The sequence below is a fragment of the Pelophylax lessonae genome, assembly GCF_965119305.1.
Source record: "Pelophylax lessonae genome assembly, chromosome: 5".
Classification (NCBI taxonomy): Eukaryota; Metazoa; Chordata; class Amphibia; order Anura; family Ranidae; genus Pelophylax; species Pelophylax lessonae.
Window position 1 is genome coordinate 17,463,942 of NC_138772.1, and position 20,193 is coordinate 17,484,134.

Below are 20,193 nucleotides of genomic sequence, written 5' to 3' on the forward strand. Positions count from 1 at the left end.
GCGGCCATGTTGGAACGCATAGTGGCCATGTTGGAACGCATAGCGGCCATGTTGGAAGGCATAGCGGCCGTGTTGGAACGCATAGCGTCCGTGTTGGAATGCATATCGGCCGTGTTGGAACGCCTAGCGGCCATGTTGGAACGCATAGCGGCCATGTTGGAACACATAGCGGCCATGTTGGAACACATAGCGGCCATTTTGAAACGCATAGCGGCCATGTTGGAACGCATAGCGGCCATGTTGGAACACATAGCGGCCATGTTGGAACCTATAGCAGCCATGTTGGAACACATAGCGGCCATGTTGGAACGCATAGTGGCCAAGTTGGAACACATAGCGGCCATGTTGGAACGCATAGTGGCCATGTTGGAACACATGGTGGTCATGTTGGAACGCATAGCAGCCATGTTGGAACACATAGCGGCCTTTTTGGAACGCATAGCGGCCATGTTGGAACGCATAGCGGCCATGTTGGAACGCATAGCAGCCATGTTGGAACGCATAGCGGCCATGTTGGAACACATAGCGGCCATGTTGGAACCTATAGCAGCCATGTTGGAACGCATAGCGGCCATGTTGGAACACATAGCGGCCATGTTGGAACGCATAGCGGCCATGTTGGAACACATAGCGGCCATGTTGGAACACATAGCGGCCATGTTGGAACGCATGGCGGCCGTGTTGGAACGCATGCGCAGTAAGTTGTTCTCGCCAGAACGTCATTCCGGTTGCAGAATCAGATAGGTAGCGCTATTCTGACAGAACACCGCCTTCGTGTTCTCTCAGTTTAGAAAACCTATTGAAACGCATAGAGGCCATGTTGGAACGCATAGCGCATGCGCAGTAAGCAATTTTGTTGGCAACGTCACTTCAGTTGTATTTTCTTTGGGGTAGCGATATTCTGATAGAACACCGTCCTCATTCTTCCCCCCATACAAATACTGGAGGAAATGAAGTGTTTTTTTTTTTTTTCATTTTTCTGACTGAGAAAAGTGAGCTATAGGTCTGGCTGTGTGTATGTTAACTGTGTTCTGTCAGAAAACCCTACCCTATCAGATTTCCCTACCTACTTACTGTGAATACACACAGTGCCAGGTTATTAGCCTTTGCCCACAACAAAGATGGCTGGCGGGCTGCTTCTCGCGGTCATGTGACTGGTGCACCGTCCTCATTCTTCCCCCGTACAAATAGTGGAGGAAATTAAGTGTTTTTTCGTTTATCTTCTGACTGAGAAAAGTGAGCTATAGGTCTGGGTGTGTGTGTGTTAACGGCCTACTGTAAAGGCACACTGCCAGGTTATTAGCCTATGCCCACAACAAAGATGGCTGGCGGACTCCTTCTCGCGGTCATGTGATAGGTGCGCCGTCCTCTTTCTTCCCCCATACAGATACCGGAAGTGAGTGTGTTTTAGTCGTTTCTCTTCCGAAGCCGAGAAGTGTGAGCGGTAGGTGTGGATGTGTGTGATGGGGAGGAGGGAGGTGAGCCGGTATGTGGCCCTTTGGCCCGACACTGATCTGTAAAGTGAGGTGTAAACATGGAGCAATATATATATATATATATATATATATCTGTAGTGTGGGTATACAATCACAATGTATATATATATAAACATGGAGCAATATATATATAGTCTATATCTTTGTAGTGTGGGCATACAATCACAATGTGTATATATATATATATATATATATATATATAAACATGTAAACATGGAGCACTATATAAATATATATGTATATATTTTGCTCCATGTTTACATTGTATACCCACACCACACAGATATAGACTATATATATATATATATATATATATATATATATATATATATATATATATATATATATATATATAATATAGCTCCATGTTTATATATATATATATATATATATATATATACATACACACATTGTGATTGTATACCCACACCACACAGATATAGACTATATATATATATATATATATATATATATATATATATATAATATAGCTCCATGTTTATATATATATATATATATATATATATATATACATACACACATTGTGATTGTATACCCACACTACAGAGATATAGACTGAGTGTCAGGAGGGGGGAAGGGGGCTGGGTGACCTGCTGGGACTTGTAGTCACACAGAAGTTCCAGATCAGGTCACCCTCCGCTGTATTTATCTATGCGGCTGCATTCTGCATGTGAGGCCAATTTAAATGCGACAAACGTGTGGGAAAAAGTCGCCAACCCCCTTTTTTTTTAAACAACTTAATGACCAGAAGGTTTTACCCCCCCCCCCTTAATGACCCCACCCCCCCTTAATAAATATTTTGCGACTCGGCACTGCGTTGCTTTAACTGACAATTACGTGGTCATGCGCCGCCGTACCCCAATACAATTTGGGTAAATTGTTGCATGACCGCGCAATTACCAGCTAACCACTTGACCTCCAGAAAATGTACCACCCCTTCATGACCAGGCCATTTTTTTGCGATACGGCACTGCTTTAATTTAACTGACAACTGCGCCGTCGTGCGACGCTGTACCCAAACAAAATGTATGTCCTTTTTTCCCCCACAAGCAGAGATTTATTTTGGCGCTATTTGTGGTACCTGTGCGATTTTTTATTTTTTTGCACTATAAACAAAAATAAAAGACAAGTTTAAAAAAAAAAAAAAAAAAAAACAATATTTTTTACTTTCTGCTATATAACCCATCCAATAAAAAAATTGAAAAAAAAAAAAATCAAATTTCCTCATCAATTTAGGCCAATATGTAGATACATATTTTTGGTAATAAAAATTCACAATGAGGTTATATTGATTGGTTTGCGCAAAACTTATCGCATCTACAAACTTATATATATATATATATATATATATATTTTTTTTTAAATTTTTTACTAGTTTTGGTTGCGATCAGCGACTTATAGTGGGACTGCAATATTATGACAGACAAATCAAACACTGATTGACACTTTGCAGAAGCCAGCATCACTAATACAGTAATCAGTGCTAAAAAATATGCACTGTTACTGTACTAATGACACTGGCAGGGAAGAGGTTAACATCGGGGCGATCAAAGGGTTAAACGTGTTCCTAGCCAGTGTTTGTGTTCTGTGTGGGGGAGGTGCTTTTACTAAAGCAAGACATAGATCCACGTCCCTTTGCAGGAACACAGGATCCATGCCTTCCCTACTGACAGAATGGCGATCTGCCTTCTTTATTGATTGGTTTGCGCAAAAGTTATCGCGTCTACAAACTGTGATTTAAATTTTTTTTTACTAGTAATGACGGCGACTTATAGCGGGACTGCGATATTGTGGCGGACATTCTGACACTTTTTGGGGACCAGTGAATTTAATACAGTGATCAGTGCTTAAAATATGCACTGTCACTGTACTAATGACACTGGCTGGGAAGGGGTTAAGATCAGGGGCGATCAAACTGTGTGCCTAGCCAGTGTTTTTCTAAACTGTATGTGGTGCTTTAACTAGGGGAAGACTTTCTTGCCCGTCAGGAAAAGGTGGACAAAGTAGGAGCCAGATAGATTGGGGTGGGGAGTTCCAGAGGATGGGAGAGGGTCCCGGAGGTGAGTATAGGAGGAAGTGACAAGGGCGCTAGAGTTCAGCATCCAGTGGAATATTATACTCTGTACATTATACTGTTTACTATGGGGGGGGGGTCGCCTGGTGTTGCAGCTATTATGGGGGGGGGTCACCTGGTGTTGATGCTATTACGTGGGGGGGGTCGCCTGGTGTTGTAGCTATTATGGGGGGGTCGCCTGGTGTTGCAGCTATTATGGGGGGGGTCGCCTGGTGTTGCAGCTATTATGGGGGGGTCGCCTGGTGTTGTAGCTATTATGGGGGGGTCGCCTGGTGTTGTAGCTATTATGGTGGGGTCGCCTGGTGTTTCAGCTATTACGGGGGGGGGGTCACCTGGTGTTGTAGCTATTATGGGGGGGGTCGCCTGATGTTGCAGCTATTATGGGGGGGGTTGCCTGGTGTTGTAGCTATTATGGGGGGGTCGCCTGGTGTTGTAGCTATTATGGGGGGGTCGCCTGGTGTTGTAGCTATTATGGTGGGGTCGCCTGGTGTTTCAGCTATTACGGGGGGGGGTCACCTGGTGTTGCAGCTATTACGTGGGGGGGGGTCACCTGGTGTTGTAGCTATTATGGGGGGGTCGCCTGGTGTTGTAGCTATTATGGGGGGGGTCGCCTGGTGTTGCAGCTATTATGGGGGGGTCGCCTGGTGTTGCAGCTATTATGGTGGGGTCGCCTGGTGTTGTAGCTATTATGGGGGGGGTCGCCTGGTGTTGTAGCTATTATGGGGGGGGTCGCCTGGTGTTGTAGCTATTATGGGGGGGTCGCCTGGTGTTGTAGCTATTATGGGGGGGTCGCCTGGAGTTGCAGCTATTATGGTGGGGTCACCTGGTGTTGCAGCTATTATGGGGGGGTCGCCTGGTGTTGTAGCTATTATGGGGGGTCGCATGGTGGTGCAGCTATTATGGGGGGGTCGCCTGGTGGTGCAGCTATTATGGGGGGGTCGCCTGGTGTTGTAGCTATTATGGGGGGGTCGCCTGGTGTTGTAGCTATTATAGGGGGGTCACCTGGTGTTGCAGCTATTATGGTGGGGTCGCCTGGTGTTGCAGCTATTATGGGGGGGTCGCCTAGTGTTGCAGCTATTATGGGGGGGTCGCCTGGTGTTGCAGCTATTATGGGGGGGTCGCCTAGTGTTGCAGCTATTATGGGGGGGTCGCCTGGTGTTGTAGCTATTATGGTGGGGTCGCCTGGTGTTTCAGCTATTATGGGGGGGGTCGCCTGGTGTTGTAGCTATTATGGGGGGGTCGCCTGGTGGCGCAGCTGTCACACATCGATGTCACTGACCTGATTCTTCTGTTCCATTCTCCTCTATTGCAGGCACAATGTTCGGTTCCTCCAGAGCGGGCGTTCGGGGCGGACAGGACCAGTTCAACTGGGAAGATGTCAAGATGGATAAACAGCGGGAAAACTACCTCGGTAATTAGATTGTTGTAGCGGATTGCTCCGTGGTGATGGATGCAGCAGTGTCTATAGAGTGCAGGCCTCCCCACACTGCAAGGTGGCACATCTCTATTTTATTCACTTAAAGCGGAGTTCCGGCCTCGGAAATGTTTTTTTCAATAGAAATACCCCCGGGACAGTCAGGGCTAGTACATTCCATAATGGATAGCCTCTGAACTGTCCCGGGTTGCACTTACCTGCAAGAAATACTTACCTTGAAAAGGTCTTCTCCAGCGCTGCCATCTCAGGTGTGGGCAGCTGAAGCCGGAGCGTCCACTTCTGCATCCTCTTCCGTGTCCTCTTCGTCCCACAATGCCCTGCACCGGCCCCGCTCGTCCCTTCCGGTGCAGGCGCATCATCCCTGCACAGCTTCTGGGCATGCCCAGGAGCTGTTCAGCAGGGAATGACGCGCCTGCACCGGAAGTGACGAGCGGGGCCGGTGCAGGGCATTGACTCCTGGGAGCGATGACGTTCAGCTCCCAGGAGTCAATGCAAGCCGGAAGTGACGGCGCGGGCCGCGGCCGCAGAGGGAGGAAGAGGAAGAAAGGTGAGTATATTTTCTTCTATAATAAGGTAAGTAAACAAAAAAAAAAAAAAATCAGTATCCATTTGTTTTTTAGGGGATTTACAGCAAGCGGATGGCCCAAAGGTGCTTTTCAGCCCGGAACTCCGCTTTAAAGAGAACCTGTGGCTTTTTTTTTTGCAAAGTGTCCAAGTTCAGTTTAAAGCAGGACTCTAGCTAAAAATAACAAGATAAAATGCCCATTAAAAATAAAGAAGGAAACCAGCTTTTGCTGCAATATTCACCAACAATTCAGAGATGTCTGCTGCTGGATGTCCTAAATCTGATGATTAAAGTTTTAGTTGACCTTTTCAGAGAAAAAATAAAAAAAGAATAGGTGAACTAACACTCAATTCCTCCAAGGTCCAGAGATGTTTGGAAGTTTACTACAAATTCTGAATGGACTCTCTGCTCACTGCTACACCCTTTCCAGCAAACTATGCAATGAAAAATGGGATATTAGGTTCACATATATTGCAACACATGTTTAACCACTTCCCGACCGTCATATAGTAAAATGACAGCCGCAAAGTGGTTGTCCCATCCCGGCTGGGCATCATATGATGTCCAGCAGGATAAGCTGCTCTGCGTGCCCCCAGGGGTGTTTGATATACCGCATCTCCGATCCCGGTAAAGAGCCTCTGACGTAGGCTCTTTACCGTGTGATCAGCTGTGTCCAATCACAGCTGGTCCCATAGTAAATAGGAAGAGTCGTTCATCGGCTTTCCTCAGTTCGTGCCTGACAGGTGCGAGTAGAGGAGAGCCGATCGGCCGTTCTCCTGACAGGGGGGGGGGGGTCTGTGCTGGCAATCAGAGCATTGATTACCAGTGCAGACCCGTGGGGGGATGCCACTAGAGCCACCTGGGATTGCCCACCCATGGCCACCAGGGATTGCCAATCAGTGCTCAGGGAGCCTGTTAGTGCCCTCCTCATCAGTGCTACCCATCATTGCCACCCACCAGTGCCCATCATTGCCACCCACTAGTGCCCATCATTGCCACCCACCAGTGCCCATCATTGCCACTCACCAGTGCCCATCATTGCCATCTATCAGAGCCACCCAACAGTGCCCATCATTGCCATCTATCAGTGCCACCCACCAGTGCCCATCATTGCCATCTATCAGTGCCACCCACCAGTGCCCATCATTGCCATCTATCAGTGCCACCCACCAGTGCCCATCATTGCCATCTATTATTGCAACCCACCAGTGTCCATCATTGCCACCTATCAGTGTCCATCATTGCCACCTATCAGTGTCCATCATTGCCACCTATCAGTGCCACCCACCAGTGCCTATCATTGCCATCTATCAGTGCCACCCACCAGTGCCCATTATTGCCATCTATTATTGCCACCCACCAGTGCCCATCATTGCCACCTATCAGTGCCCATCATTGCCACCTATCAGTGCCACCCACCAGTGCCTATCATTGCCATCTATCAGTGCCACCCACCAGTGCCCAATATTGCCATCTATTATTGCCACCCACCAGTGCCCATCATTGCCACCTATCAGTGCCCATCATTGCCACCTATCAGTGCCGCCTATCAGTGCCCATTAGTCTTATCAGTGCCACCCCATCAGTGCCTGCCAGTGCGGCCACATCAGTGCTCGTCAGTGCAAGAAAAAACTTTATTTATTTACAACTTTTTATAACCTAAACAAAAAGAAACTTTTTTTTTTTTTTCTCAAAATTTTCGGTCTTTTTTTATTTGTTTAGCAAAAAGTAAAAACCTTGCAGTGATCAAATACCACCAAAAGAAAGCTCTATTTGTGGGAAAAAAATGACATAAATTTGGTGTAGGTGCAGTGTTGCATGACCGCGCAATTGTCATTCAAAATGCAACAGCGCTAAAAGCTGAAAATTTGGCCTGGGCAGGAAGGGGGTGTAACTGCCCTGTATGGAAGTGGTTCAGCTGCCCAACTGCATCAAACATGTATTGCAATAATATGTGAACTAGGGCTGCAACTAACGATTAATTTGTCTGTCGACTAATCTATCGATTATTTTTATTTTATTTTTTTTGCTTAATTGAGTGTTTTTTTGATTAGCTAATTAATCCTGTAATTAATACAGACCCCTCAGTAAGCCCCCCCTATCAGTACAGACCCCTCAGTAAGCCCCCCTATCAGTACAGACCCCTCAGTAAGCCCCCCTCCCAGTACAGACCCCTCAGTAAGCCCCCCTCCCAGTACAGACCCCTCATTAAGCCCCCTCCCAGTACAGACCCCTCAGTAAGCCCCCCTCCCAGTACAGACCCCTCATTAAGCCCCCCTCCCAGTACAGACCCCTCATTAAGCCCCCCTCCCAGTACAGACCCCTCAGTAAGCCCCCCTCCCAGTACAGACCCCTCAGTAAGCCCCCCTCCCAGTACAGACCCCTCAGTAAGCCCCCCCTCCCAGTACAGACCCCTCAGTAAGCCCCCCCTCCCAGTACAGACCCCTCAGTAAGCCCCCCTCCCAGTACAGACCCCTCAGTAAGCCCCCCTCCCAGTGCAGACCCCTCAGTAAGCCCTCCCACCTAGTACAGACCCCTCAGTAAGCCCCCCTCCCAGTACAGACCCCTCAGTAAGCCCCCCTCCCAGTACAGACCCCTCAGTAAGCCCCCTTCCAGCACAGACCCCTCAGTAAGCCCCCTCCCAGTACAGACCCCACAGTAAGCCCTCCTACCTAGTACAGACCACTTAGTAAGCCCCCCTCCCTCCGAGGTGTCGTGGCAGCCCTAGATCAAATACCACCAAAAGAAAGCTCTATTTGTGGGGGGGAAGGACATTTTATTAATGTACAGCGTCGCACGACCGCGCAAATGTCAGTTAAAGAACGCTGTGCCGATCGCAAAAAACGGCCTGGTCATTCAGCGGGCAAATCCTTCTGGTCCAGAAGTGGTTAATAGAATTTAAATCACTTCTTCCCAGTTAAAACTATAGAAATAAAACAAGAAAGTGCCCCAAAACAAAATACAGGAAGAGGAATTTGCACCCACATCCATATTCAAAAAAGTTAATCTTAGCTGTGTGATAAACAGCCAATCATGAGGGAAGCAGAAAACAGTAGGAATAAATGCAGCCAATGAGCGCACAGATTCAGTCACCCAGCCAATCGTGGAAACCTAGAAGGCTTGGCTATCCGGATTCCTGTGTTGGCAACGCAGGCCGCAACAGCCAATAAGTAAAGTAAGTTAAGTAACGCCGTACCCCGCCTTTCACGCACGTCGACGAATTTTAGTAGTCGACTACGTCGACGCGTCGTGGCAGCCCTAATGTGAACTAAATATCCCTGTTTGTCATTGCATAGTTTGCTGGGAAGGGTGTAGCAGTGTGCAGAGGGTCCATTCAGAATTCGTAGTGTTACTCTGTGGTCACACCCCTTTAGCACCCGATAGTTCAAATACATGAACAAGCTATTGGGATTTGAGCACAGGTATATCTTTTCTTTGTTGTAACGCAGCTCGGTGACCAGATCTGAACCTGGTTGCTGTCCCCCACCGTGAGTCTCTATGCCCCATGTTGGCATGGTGTCCACCGGAGCATTTGCAGTAGCCGCCGGTCCTGTGGATCGGCATCCCTGCTGCCTAGTGGGGCCGGGAGCTCGCCCCCCCAGCACCACTTCTGCGAGCGACGTACTCCTACGTTGTTTTGCGCAGCTGAGCTAGCGCGGCAGGCGTTCGGCAAGTGGTTAAAATGCGTTTTTCTGGATATTTTTGTTGTTATTCTGTCTCTCACTGTTAAAATAAAACGCACAAAATCAGCAGGGAATCAAATACTTTTTTGCCTCACGTTAACACTCACTTCCTTGACTGCACAATGAAAAGAGAAGCAGCATAATGATGAGCCCATCTCTCTGTCACTTCACTCTTTTTCCTCCTGTTAGTATGCTTCTTATCAGCTCATGATTGGCTCCTTGTGTTGCTTCTTCCCATCACATTGCAGCCCTGCTGTACAGGGATTGCAAGAGGCCGTATCATTTGTTAATCCTGTGTACCTGCTATGATTTGATTATCATGTCTCATAAAATCTCTGTATTTTGGTGTCTAGAGGCGAAAGTCTCAGTGGTGCACGGATGAATTAAGTTGTAGTCACTGCTGTGGGGATTGATTTCTGTGTGCGTCTTGGATAAATTGTCACTTCCTGTTTGTGTCTGCAGGGAACTCATTAATGGCGCCAGTGGGAAGGTGGCAGAAGGGCAAAGACCTGACTTGGTATGCCAAGCAGAAGAATGCCGGGGAGGCCATCAGCAGAGAGCAGGAGCTGGCTGCTGTGAAACAAGCCGAGGAGGAAGCCATGATGGCCGCACTGTGAGTACCCAAATAAAACAAAGATCTGAAACCCATTACAGTCTCTTTCCCATGTGATTATAATTTTTAGGCCTCTGCGCAAGGATGGTTTGAGGCCTAAATTCTGCTCTAGCGTAAAATCTCATCATTTTCCCCCATCTGGGGCCATAGAAGTGCATGAGGCCATACTCGGTTAAATGCCAATGCACAAAAGCACTCCTGTGCTGAATGGGACACATGTAATGGCATACAGCTGTTTTCTTAGCCCAGGATGACCCCCAGGAGTTGTGTCCATGACAGCCTGGATTCTAAGGGAGTGGGGTGAATGATGTTGTCATTCAACTGGGAAGACTGGTGACGGAGAGGAGATTTTATTCTACCCCATTCCCTATCTAATGAGCATCATAAAAACCCATCTCCAGGCAAATAGTAAGCCCCCTCCCTGCGGAGCAAGTCATACTCTCACAAATCCGCTGTCTGGGCCCATCACTGGCACCATTTATGGTTGTGGGGAACCGCTAATCCACTGCTGCAGATGTGCCCTGACAGTCCCCTTGTGATGATGTCAGCTCTGCAGACTCCTCTTCTGCAAGACTAACTCCAGGTATTAGTGAACCTTAAATATTTCTTTCACTAACACATCCAGCAGCTGTCAGCGCTGTATGAACTGTATGTAGTCCTTGACCATCTCCTGTACCATGTCTATAGTCTCTGACCATGTCCTGTACCGTGTCTATAGTCTGTTGACCATCTCCTGTACCATCTCTATTGTCTATTGACCATCTCTTGTACCGTGTCTATTGTCTATTGACCATCTCCTGTACCGTGTCTATAGTCTCTGATCATCTCCTGTACCGTGTCTATAGTCTATTGACCATCTCCTGTACCGTGTCTATAGTCTCTGACCATCTCCTGTACCGTGTCTATAGTCTCTGACCATCTCCTGTACCATGTCTATAGTCTCTGATCATCTCCTGTATCGTGTCTATAGTCTATTGACCATCTCCTGTACCGTGTCTATAGTCTATTGACCATCTCCTGTACCGTGTTTATAGTCTATTGACCATCTCTTGTACCGTGTCTATAGTCTATTGACCATCTTCTGTACCGTGTCTATAGTTTTTGACCATCTCCTGTACCGTGTCTATAGTCTATTGACCATCTCCTGTACCGTGTCTATAGTCTATTGACCATCTCCTGTACCGTGTCTATAGTTTTTGACCATCTCCTGTACTGTGTCTATAGTCTATTGACCATCTCCTGTACCGTGTCTATAGTCTATTGACCATCTCCTGTACCGTGTCTATAGTCTATTGACCATCTCCTGTACCGTGTCTATAGTCTATTGACCATCTCCTGTACCGTGTCTATAGTCTATTGACCATCTCCTGTACCGTGTCTATAGTCTATTGACCATCTCCTGTACCGTGTCTATAGTCTATTGACCATCTCCTGTACCGTGTCTATAGTCTATTGACCATCTCCTGTACCGTGTCTATAGTCTATTGACCATCTCCTGTACCGTGTCTATAGTCTATTGACCATCTCCTGTACCGTGTCTATAGTCTATTGACCATCTCCTGTACCGTGTCTATAGTCTATTGACCATCTCCTGTACCGTGTCTATAGTCTATTGACCATCTCCTGTACCGTGTCTATAGTCTATTGACCATCTCCTGTACCGTGTCTATAGTCTATTGACCATCTCCTGTACCGTGTCTATAGTCTATTGACCATCTCCTGTACCGTGTCTATAGTCTATTGACCATCTCCTGTACCGTGTCTATAGTCTATGGACCATCTCCTGTACCGTGTCTATAGTCTATTGACCATCTCCTGTACCGTGTCTATAGTCTATTGACCATCTCCTGTACCGTGTCTATAGTCTATTGACCATCTCCTGTACCGTGTCTATAGTCTATTGACCATCTCCTGTACCGTGTCTATAGTCTATTGACCATCTCCTGTACCGTGTCTATAGTCTCTGACCATCTCCTGTACCGTGTCTATAGTCTATTGACCATCTCCTGTACCGTGTCTATAGTCTATTGACCATCTCCTGTACCGTGTCTATAGTCTATTGACCATCTCCTGTACCGTGTCTATAGTCTATTGACCATCTCCTGTACCGTGTCTATAGTCTATTGACCATCTCCTGTACCGTGTCTATAGTCTATTGACCATCTCCTGTACCGTGTCTATAGTCTATTGACCATCTCCTGTACCGTGTCTATAGTCTATTGACCATCTCCTGTACCGTGTCTATAGTCTATTGACCATCTCCTGTACCGTGTCTATAGTCTATTGACCATCTCCTGTACCGTGTCTATAGTCTATTGACCATCTCCTGTACCGTGTCTATAGTCTCTGACCATCTCCTGTACCGTGTCTATAGTCTATTGACCATCTCCTGTACCGTGTCTATAGTCTATGGACCATCTCCTGTACTGTGTCTATAATCTCTGATCAGTTCTGATCAGTAGTTTTGTTGTGTTTATTATTACTTGAATTTTTGCATTTTTTTTCTTCATTACACACCCTTGTATTTTATTAGAGGTTACAAGACAGTGAAGCGTCAGCCCAAGGGTCTTAGTAAAGAGGTAAGTAACAGTTTATAAAATCCTTTTCCCTTATTTAACCTTCTGTTAACAGCAGGACAGCTAGGAAGAATGTAATTCTCACAAACCGTCATTACCATCATCATTATTATTATACAGGATTTATATAGCGCCAACAGTTTGCGCAGCGCATCTGTGTCCATCTTCCCAGTCTGCCATGTAATGTAGGAAAAAGGCAACAGAGATATGAATGCAATGCCTGCATTGCTTACAGAAGCACAGAGACCCAGCGATGACACAGAGGGAGGGGGCGATAAATATCCTAATGACTAAGCTCTATGGGTGGAGTGAAACACATTGGCAGAGTAGCCTGATTGGAGCCCGGGGCTGAGACTGTCCTGTACCTTCTTATGGGGTGTTGCAGAGATGTGCAACTTCCAGGACTTTCCCCTTTTCCTTTTCCATTAGATGTCTAGAGCTGGGACGAGCTCTGTCCTTGTCTGCACTCCCAAGTAGTTGCTGCTTGGGGGTTGTTCCCCCAACCCCCGCCACCAAAAAAAAATAAATAAAAGTAAGCAGCTACAAATATTGTAGCTGCTGCCTTTTACTATTAGGACACCTACCTGTCCAGGGATCCAGCGGTGTCCTCACCCCAGCTGATTCTTGAATCTGCGCTCTGAGCCGAAAGTGGGAACAGGCACCTGTAAAAACCAGGTACCCCCTCCCCCCTAAAGGTAGCAAATGTGGAAGCCGGGGGGGGGGGGGGGGGGGGCGGCAGAAGACAAGCGGAGCTTCCCCTTTTGGGTGGAGCTCTGTTTTAAGAGGACCCGGTCAGAACCTGTTAATTTAGTTTGGGTAAAAAGGTACTTACCAGTGCCTGGGGTCCAGCGATGTCTTCCCGCACCTGGATCGTCTTACCACTGTGGGTCTCCAGCGCCACCATTTTGGATTGAGGAATTGAATGTGACTTCCTGGGAAAGTCCCCAGTGGTCATGTGCAAGATCTCACAGCACTGTCGGACCGGTCCCGCAGCCTCCCGGTATATGTGACGTGGGCTGGGGGCAGGCCCAATTACAGGTCACTCATACATGTCCTGGCCGAGATTTGAAGAAGTGGGAGCAGGTACATGCTTCTCGTAAAAATATAAAAAAAAAATATGTCACAAGTGTTAGGGATAGCAGTAGGGAGTTGCATAAGCAGTACTTTCTCATTTGACTGATGGTCCCCGTAAATGGTGTATGGAGATTTTGAAGGGTGTTGGGTGGGGGAGGCCTGCTTTAACCCTTCCCTTTTTCACCCAAGTTTTGGCTTTCCATACACTTTGGATGTGTTCTATACTCCAGCAGTGATAGCTAACTCTACTCTTATCATCAGGAGTTTGCTGAAGCCTGCAAGCGGGAAGGCCCAGAGAGGGATGAGCGGAGTGTGGACCGTGTCCGCGGCCTTGGGAGCGCCAGGTAATGGTTTTCATGCTATGCAAGATTTAAAGCCAAACTCCAACTTTCCACTAGAACTGAATGGAATGATCAAACCCAGCATAGATCATCACTCTGTGCCATGTTTCTCTGTTGTCTGCAGATCCCCTGATATTTTGGGTTGAGTTGTAGCTTTGTATCATGTGACACTGTGCATATCCTGCTGATAGTCTATCCCACAGGTGTCAAGCTAGCGGCCCTCCAGCGTTTGCGGAACTACAAGTCCCATGAGGCAGTGCAAGACCAAGGCTGACAGTTACAAGCATGACTCCCAAAGGCAGAGGCACGATGGGACTTGTAGTTCCGCAACAGCTTGAGGGCCGCCAGTTTGACACCCCTGGTCTATCCCTTCCACAGCCACTTCCTGCAGCAACTAGAGCCTAAAACACCCCCCTTTATTAGTCTCTGACTCTGCAAATGATGTAACTTCCTTCTCAGCTCTTATGGTGGGTGGAATAGAATACATGCAAATTAGCATTTAGTCCTGCCCAGTCACACCTACAGGAGGAGTCAAAACCTCTCAAGTTCCGCCTCACAGATCACAGCATTATTCAAGAAGGAAGCCCCTTCATACAAACCTAGGATAAGGTGGGGATTTTTAAAGTGCTATATGATTAACCACTTCCGGACCACCGGCCGCCGATTTACGGCGACAGGGCGGCCCTCCTGCGCAAAATGACGTAGACCTACGTCGGTCACGCGCCTGCAGCTAGGGGGTGAGCGTGTGCCGCTGGCGGCGCGCTCCCGCCCCCACTCAGCAGCGCAAACTCTGATGGATGGGGCAGGCAGCTCCGATTGCCGCCTGACACGTGCAATCGCTCCCCGCTGAGAGAGAAGAACGGTCAGCTGTTGTAAACACATCTGACCGTTCTTCTCCCTGGAATGATCACAGAGCCCCTTCTATATAGGAACACAGGTCTCTGTGATCATTTCACAAGCCACGCCCCCCCACAGTTAGAATCACTCCCCTAGGCTCACATTTAACCGAAAGATCACCCACAGTGTTAACCCCTTCCCTGCCAGTGTCATTATTACAGTAACAGTGCATATTTTTAGCACGGAATACTGTAGTAATGTCACTGGTCCCCCCAAAAATGTCAGGGGTCCGATATGTCCACCACAATGTCGCAGTCCCGCTAAAAATCGCAGATCGCCGCCATTACTAGTAAAAAAAAAAAAAAAAACAATAAAAATGACATAAATCTTTCCCATAGTTAGTAGACGCAATAACGTTTGCGCAAACCAATCAAAATACGCTTATTGCAATTTTTTTTTTCTACCAAAAATATGTAGCAGAAAACAAATTGGCCTAAAATGTTAAAAAATTTAGATTTTTTAATTTTTTTTTTTTTTTTTTTTGAGAATGTTATATAGCAGAAAGTGAAAAATATTGTTTATATATATATATATATATATATATATATATATATATATATATATATATATATATATATATATATATATATATATATATATATATATATATATAATATAATTTTTTTTTTTTTTTTAAGCAGAAACCCTAAATAGTGAGTATTGCAATTTTTCTTTTTTTTTTTTCAAATTCTTTATTTATAACAAAGAATAAAGTAGCCAGCGGACAGTGTTGGGGTAGTTACTCAAAAAATGTAACTAGTTACTTCTGTAAATTGTAATGAGATTACTTTACTAGTTACTGCATTTGAAAAGCAACTTCACTACTTATTACTTTACTCTCCTCTTTCTTAATTGACCGTGTAGAAGAAGATACATGACACTCTTTCTGCATAGACTTTATTGTAGAAACACAGGCTTTGGGAAACATGAGAACAAAACCTGAAAAAACAGAATAAAACATAAAGTGCAACAAAAAGTCATAAACTTCATCCCTCTCTATTCTTCCAAATAACAATTGTATCGCACGGCTTGGGTAACGCAGGAAAGCACGTTCCTATATCCTAGTAAAGTAGTGTAGTTACCAATATTAGTATTGTAACTAGTTACTTTACTTAGTTACCAAAAAAGTAATGTAGTTACTGTAATCCGTTACTTTGTAACTAGTTACCCCCAACACTGCCAGCGGAGTAATGCTCAACAGAATATTCAATGCAGTATTATAGTTTACAGCGAGATACTTAGAATGCACAATATTCTGACATCAAGAATGCACAAGTAAATTTTTACTTCCAAAAAAACAAGGCGGTGACTTTAACTAATATACCAGAATTTGCTTGGGCGGGCACTTCAAATCTTAGAAGGAAAGGAACGAGAACAAAGAAACGAATGGCACTTTTCCACTGCAAGTACCGGCTCGGCACTGCTTGGCCCAGCTCGGCTCAGTTTGCTTTTCCATTGCGTGGTACGAGTCGGCACCTTTCAGCACTGTATAGGCTCTACTCGGCTCGGTTAGCTTTTCCACTAAAGTAGTAAGTGGGTGGGATTACAAGATTCCCTGACCAATCAGTGGCTAGTAGTGACAAACAATCAAGGCTGCATGCAAAGGATTGTGGGATATGGTATAGGTACGGCCCGCTTGGAACCCCAACCGAGGTGGTACTGTTTAAGCGAGCCGTACCGAGCTGTACCATGCAGTGGAAAACCGCCTGCTGTACCAAACCGTACCGAACCATTCTAACCCGTACCATGTGGTACCATGCAGTGGAAAAGTGCCAAACCAAGCCGTACCATTCAGTGGAAAAGCACCTTAAATGAAGCCAAGAGAGGCCAAAAAAGAAGGCTCAGCAAAGAGAGGGGGGGGGGGGGGCGGGGGAGAGAGGAAAAAAAGAGGGGGACCAGGGTGATGGGGTGAACATGTGCCAAATTGGCAAGAAGGACGGGAGGACTTCATTCTCCAGAGTAGCTCTCCAAGAGGGTCTTCCCTTTGTCCGAATACACAAATGTTCCAATATGACCATGGTTTAGTATATTGCTCTCTCTCTTTTTTGGGCAGTAAGCATCAGATCCTCCAGAGCATGAATACTCCTGACTCTATTAAGTCACATAGGCGTGCACACAGGGTGTGCCAGATGTGCCTGGGCACACCCTAATCACCCCTTGTACATTAACTTTATCACTTTTTGTGCTGGCAGGAAGATGGGGAAAAATCTCTATCTTACTGGCTCTGCCATAAGAGAAGTCTTTACACATTTCCCTTTCAATGTGCCGGCAGGGAGATAAATGTGCTGGGGTCATATATATGTAGACACACACAAACACGTGTGTTTGAGCTTAGGGGGGCACACCCTAATTTAACAGGCTGCGCACACCTATGTTAAGCCACATAACGATGGAAGGAGGATTGGGGTCTTTCCAGCACAGAGTAATACAAGCTTTGGCAGCATTGATCATGTGATGAAGGACCGATTTCTTATATGTCGTAAAAAGAATTTGTGAGCAGTGGAGCAAAAAGAAGGCGGAATCCTCCAGTATTGGGTAATCGGTAATTCGGGTGTTGCAATTTTTTATGCCACGTGATAATTACGCAGCAGTTTTTCAAACACAACTTTTTTTTAAATAAAATATACTTTTTAGTGAATTTTAATGTGCAAAAAGCAATATATTACCCAATTGTTTGGTAAAATATGATGTTACGCTGAGTAAATCGATACCCAACATGTCACACTTTCTCTCGTAGAACAGTGCCAAACTACAGTACTTAAAGAAAAATCTCCATAGGTTACGTTTTATAAGCCTTTACAGGTTACCAGTTTAGAGTTACAGAGGAGGTCTGGTGCTAGAATTATTACTCCCATTAACGTTCATGGTGATTCTTCACATTTGTGGTGTTATTGCCGGGGGGACTGGGGCGCTTTTTTTTCCCTATTATTAATTTCAATTGATTTTTTCCTTTTTACTCCAACGTTTTTTTTTTTTTTTTTTTTAATCACTATTTTTTTTTTTTTTTTTGTGTAGCGCTCTCCTAGATAGGTGCTAGGAAAAAGCATTGTTATGCTCCATCTGCTTATCAGGGGAGCCTGATCTGTTAGTTATTTCTGTTACATGTGTCCAGGTGTGAGGGAGTATCCCCGCTGTATCCAATGGGCCAATAGGGGGGCCTGTTGGACAGTGGAGGAAACCCAGCCAGTGACACATGGGGTTTTGTGGCAGTGGGAGGGCACCACCGCAGTGCATCCTGGGATTGACCATAAAAACTGAGGGCACATGTGACAGGGCGTCTGGAGAGCCTGGTAAAGGTGGTGGCAGGAGACCTCCCTTTTGCCCCCCCCCCCTCGTAAAAGTTTTCCAGATGAAAAAAAATTGGATCTCAGTCATAGCTGCAGCTGCAAATATGACCTAGATTTCACCCTCCCTATCCAGCGACTTGCGGGTATGTCGCTGGTCGGCAAGTGGTTAATGATGTTTTCTTCACTTGCAATGTACCGCCGAACTGGCTATCAAATCTGACTACTTTAGTAAAGTCAATTCCCCGACACCGTGTCTAATTAGTGTTGGTGCTGGCCCAGCTACTCCACCCCTCTCTTTCTCCATAACCTTTTATGTAGCTGCCAGGGTAATGGAGAAGGGGAGCAGTATATAGTGTCACTTGAGTGACAGCTCTGAGTGTGCTGGGGCTGCCGATATCCCATCCAAGAAGGTCGCACCTAGCAGCAGTCTCAGGGCTTTTGGGTGGCTACACATGGGAGGATATTACAGGTTAGTAACATGAATAAAATACAATAATTGCTCAATTAATCTCATGAGAAGATTTTTGTTGAAATGAAAGGTCTGGTGACGGTCTCTTTAATGACAGCAGTCTCTTATATGTCACCTCTGTCTCTGCAGTATTTCCTCAGCGAAGATGTTGCTTTCCAAGGAGGACAAGGAGGCCAATAAAATGGGGTTCTCGATCTTCACCGTAAGTATTCGTATTTTCTGTTGCCAGAATTGCCATATTGTACTGAATTGCATATTGTGTTCATAAAGCCTTTCTGGGCAATTCTTTCACCGATTGTTGCCACATTTGGAGAAAAAGGAATTAGTGAAAAAAAAAAAATATATGTGTGTGTGTGTGTGTGTATATATGTCAGGGGTATTGAATTAAAATTTACAAAGGTCCAGTCAATAAAATATTCTTCCAGCATAGGTCCGAATCGCATGTTTGTGTGATGACCGCCCTGTATCCTCGCAACCAATCACCTGCTTGTTAACTTGGATAGCCCCTGTCCTCTGTCTATAGCTGTCCTGCCTCCAGCTGTTGGCTCTGTGAGACTGGCAGTGGTGATGGTTGTGGGCAGAACGACTCGAAAGGGTGGGACCGCAGGGGTCCGGATGAGACATTAACTGGGTCCGGATCCGGACCCCGGTCCGCCATTTAGTGATGCCTGGTATATGTATGTATATATATATATATATATATATATATATATATATATATATATATATATATATATATATATATATAATGTGTGTGTGTGGCACCCTACAGGAGGTAGGTGCTAGGTAGAGGTATAGTGGCCTTGTCTGCCTAATAGCCGGACTGTGATTTATTTAGTTAGGGTGTCAGGGCTTCCAGGTGTGCCTCCCCACTGGCTCCTGTGAGAGGCTTCTCATAGGGCGGTGGAGGAAACCCAATCAGGGGACACATCCCAGCTTGTAACTACCCCAGAAGGCAGATTATGCCGCAAAGGTTTCTGGGAGTGGGTATAAGTTTGGGGGGGGGAAGTGTGTGGCACGGGGTCTTTGGTGGGAGCAGAGTCCCAGGATGGAGAGTACGGCTGTCTCTCCTCCTGTCTGAGGAAGGTGGATGTCTCGGGGTGTCGCCTGAAAATCCAGAGAGTGCTGAGCTGAGGGGATCCGGTGTGCCGAGAGCCTGCGGAGCGTGAGAGGGGTTCTGTCCCAGGAAAGCCTACACAGGTCGTGAGTACTGAGGATTGCCCCTGGGTGTCTGCCTGAAGTTAAGAGGGGACCACTACGGAAGAGGTTCGGGGATCCAGTGCCAGCTAGCTGTAAAGGGGGTACATAGGTTGAGGACCCTGAAGTTAGAGAGGGGGTACATAGTCAGTGAACCCCGAAGAGTTCAAGGTTAAAGGGGGCACCTGCATATGGGCCCTGAATTGTACACAGTGTGTCAGTTGAGAGTTGCAGCTTTACAGAAATCGACAGCGTACTACCTCAAGCCAGTGCAAGGCAGGAGAGTACTCAGTGACTTTGCAATACAGCAGTGTCAGTAGTTCTACAATCCACATTCCTGGGTCTTCTGGACTTATAGTCGAGGATCCAGCACTTCTATCAAGCTTCACTGTGTGCTAAGCATCAGTGAGCGTCGGTTGGCGTCAAGGCATCGTTAACAGACATTTTTCTGGATAAAGTCTCAAG

General features: G+C 46.2%; 1 protein-coding gene across 2 annotated transcripts in view; it reads left to right on the forward strand.

Annotated features, from left to right (window-relative positions):
• The first annotated feature begins 912 nt into the window (after positions 1 to 912).
• LOC309555679 (multiple myeloma tumor-associated protein 2) overlaps positions 913 to 20,193 on the forward strand; it is a 35,782-nt gene continuing 16,501 nt past the window's right edge. Inside the window, exons 1-7 of one of the 2 annotated variants that reach the window (XM_082257718.1) lie at positions 913 to 921; positions 1,372 to 1,444; positions 4,904 to 5,002; positions 9,737 to 9,887; positions 12,421 to 12,466; positions 13,799 to 13,881; positions 18,661 to 18,733. In XM_082257718.1, the coding sequence (XP_082113844.1) occupies positions 4,909 to 5,002; positions 9,737 to 9,887; positions 12,421 to 12,466; positions 13,799 to 13,881; positions 18,661 to 18,733 (447 nt within the window). In that variant the 5' untranslated portion in view covers positions 913 to 921; positions 1,372 to 1,444; positions 4,904 to 4,908. Of the gene's footprint in view, positions 922 to 1,371; positions 1,445 to 4,903; positions 5,003 to 9,736; positions 9,888 to 12,420; positions 12,467 to 13,798; positions 13,882 to 18,660; positions 18,734 to 20,193 lie in introns of those variants that run through there. The other variant, XM_082257719.1, reaches the window with a different exon arrangement.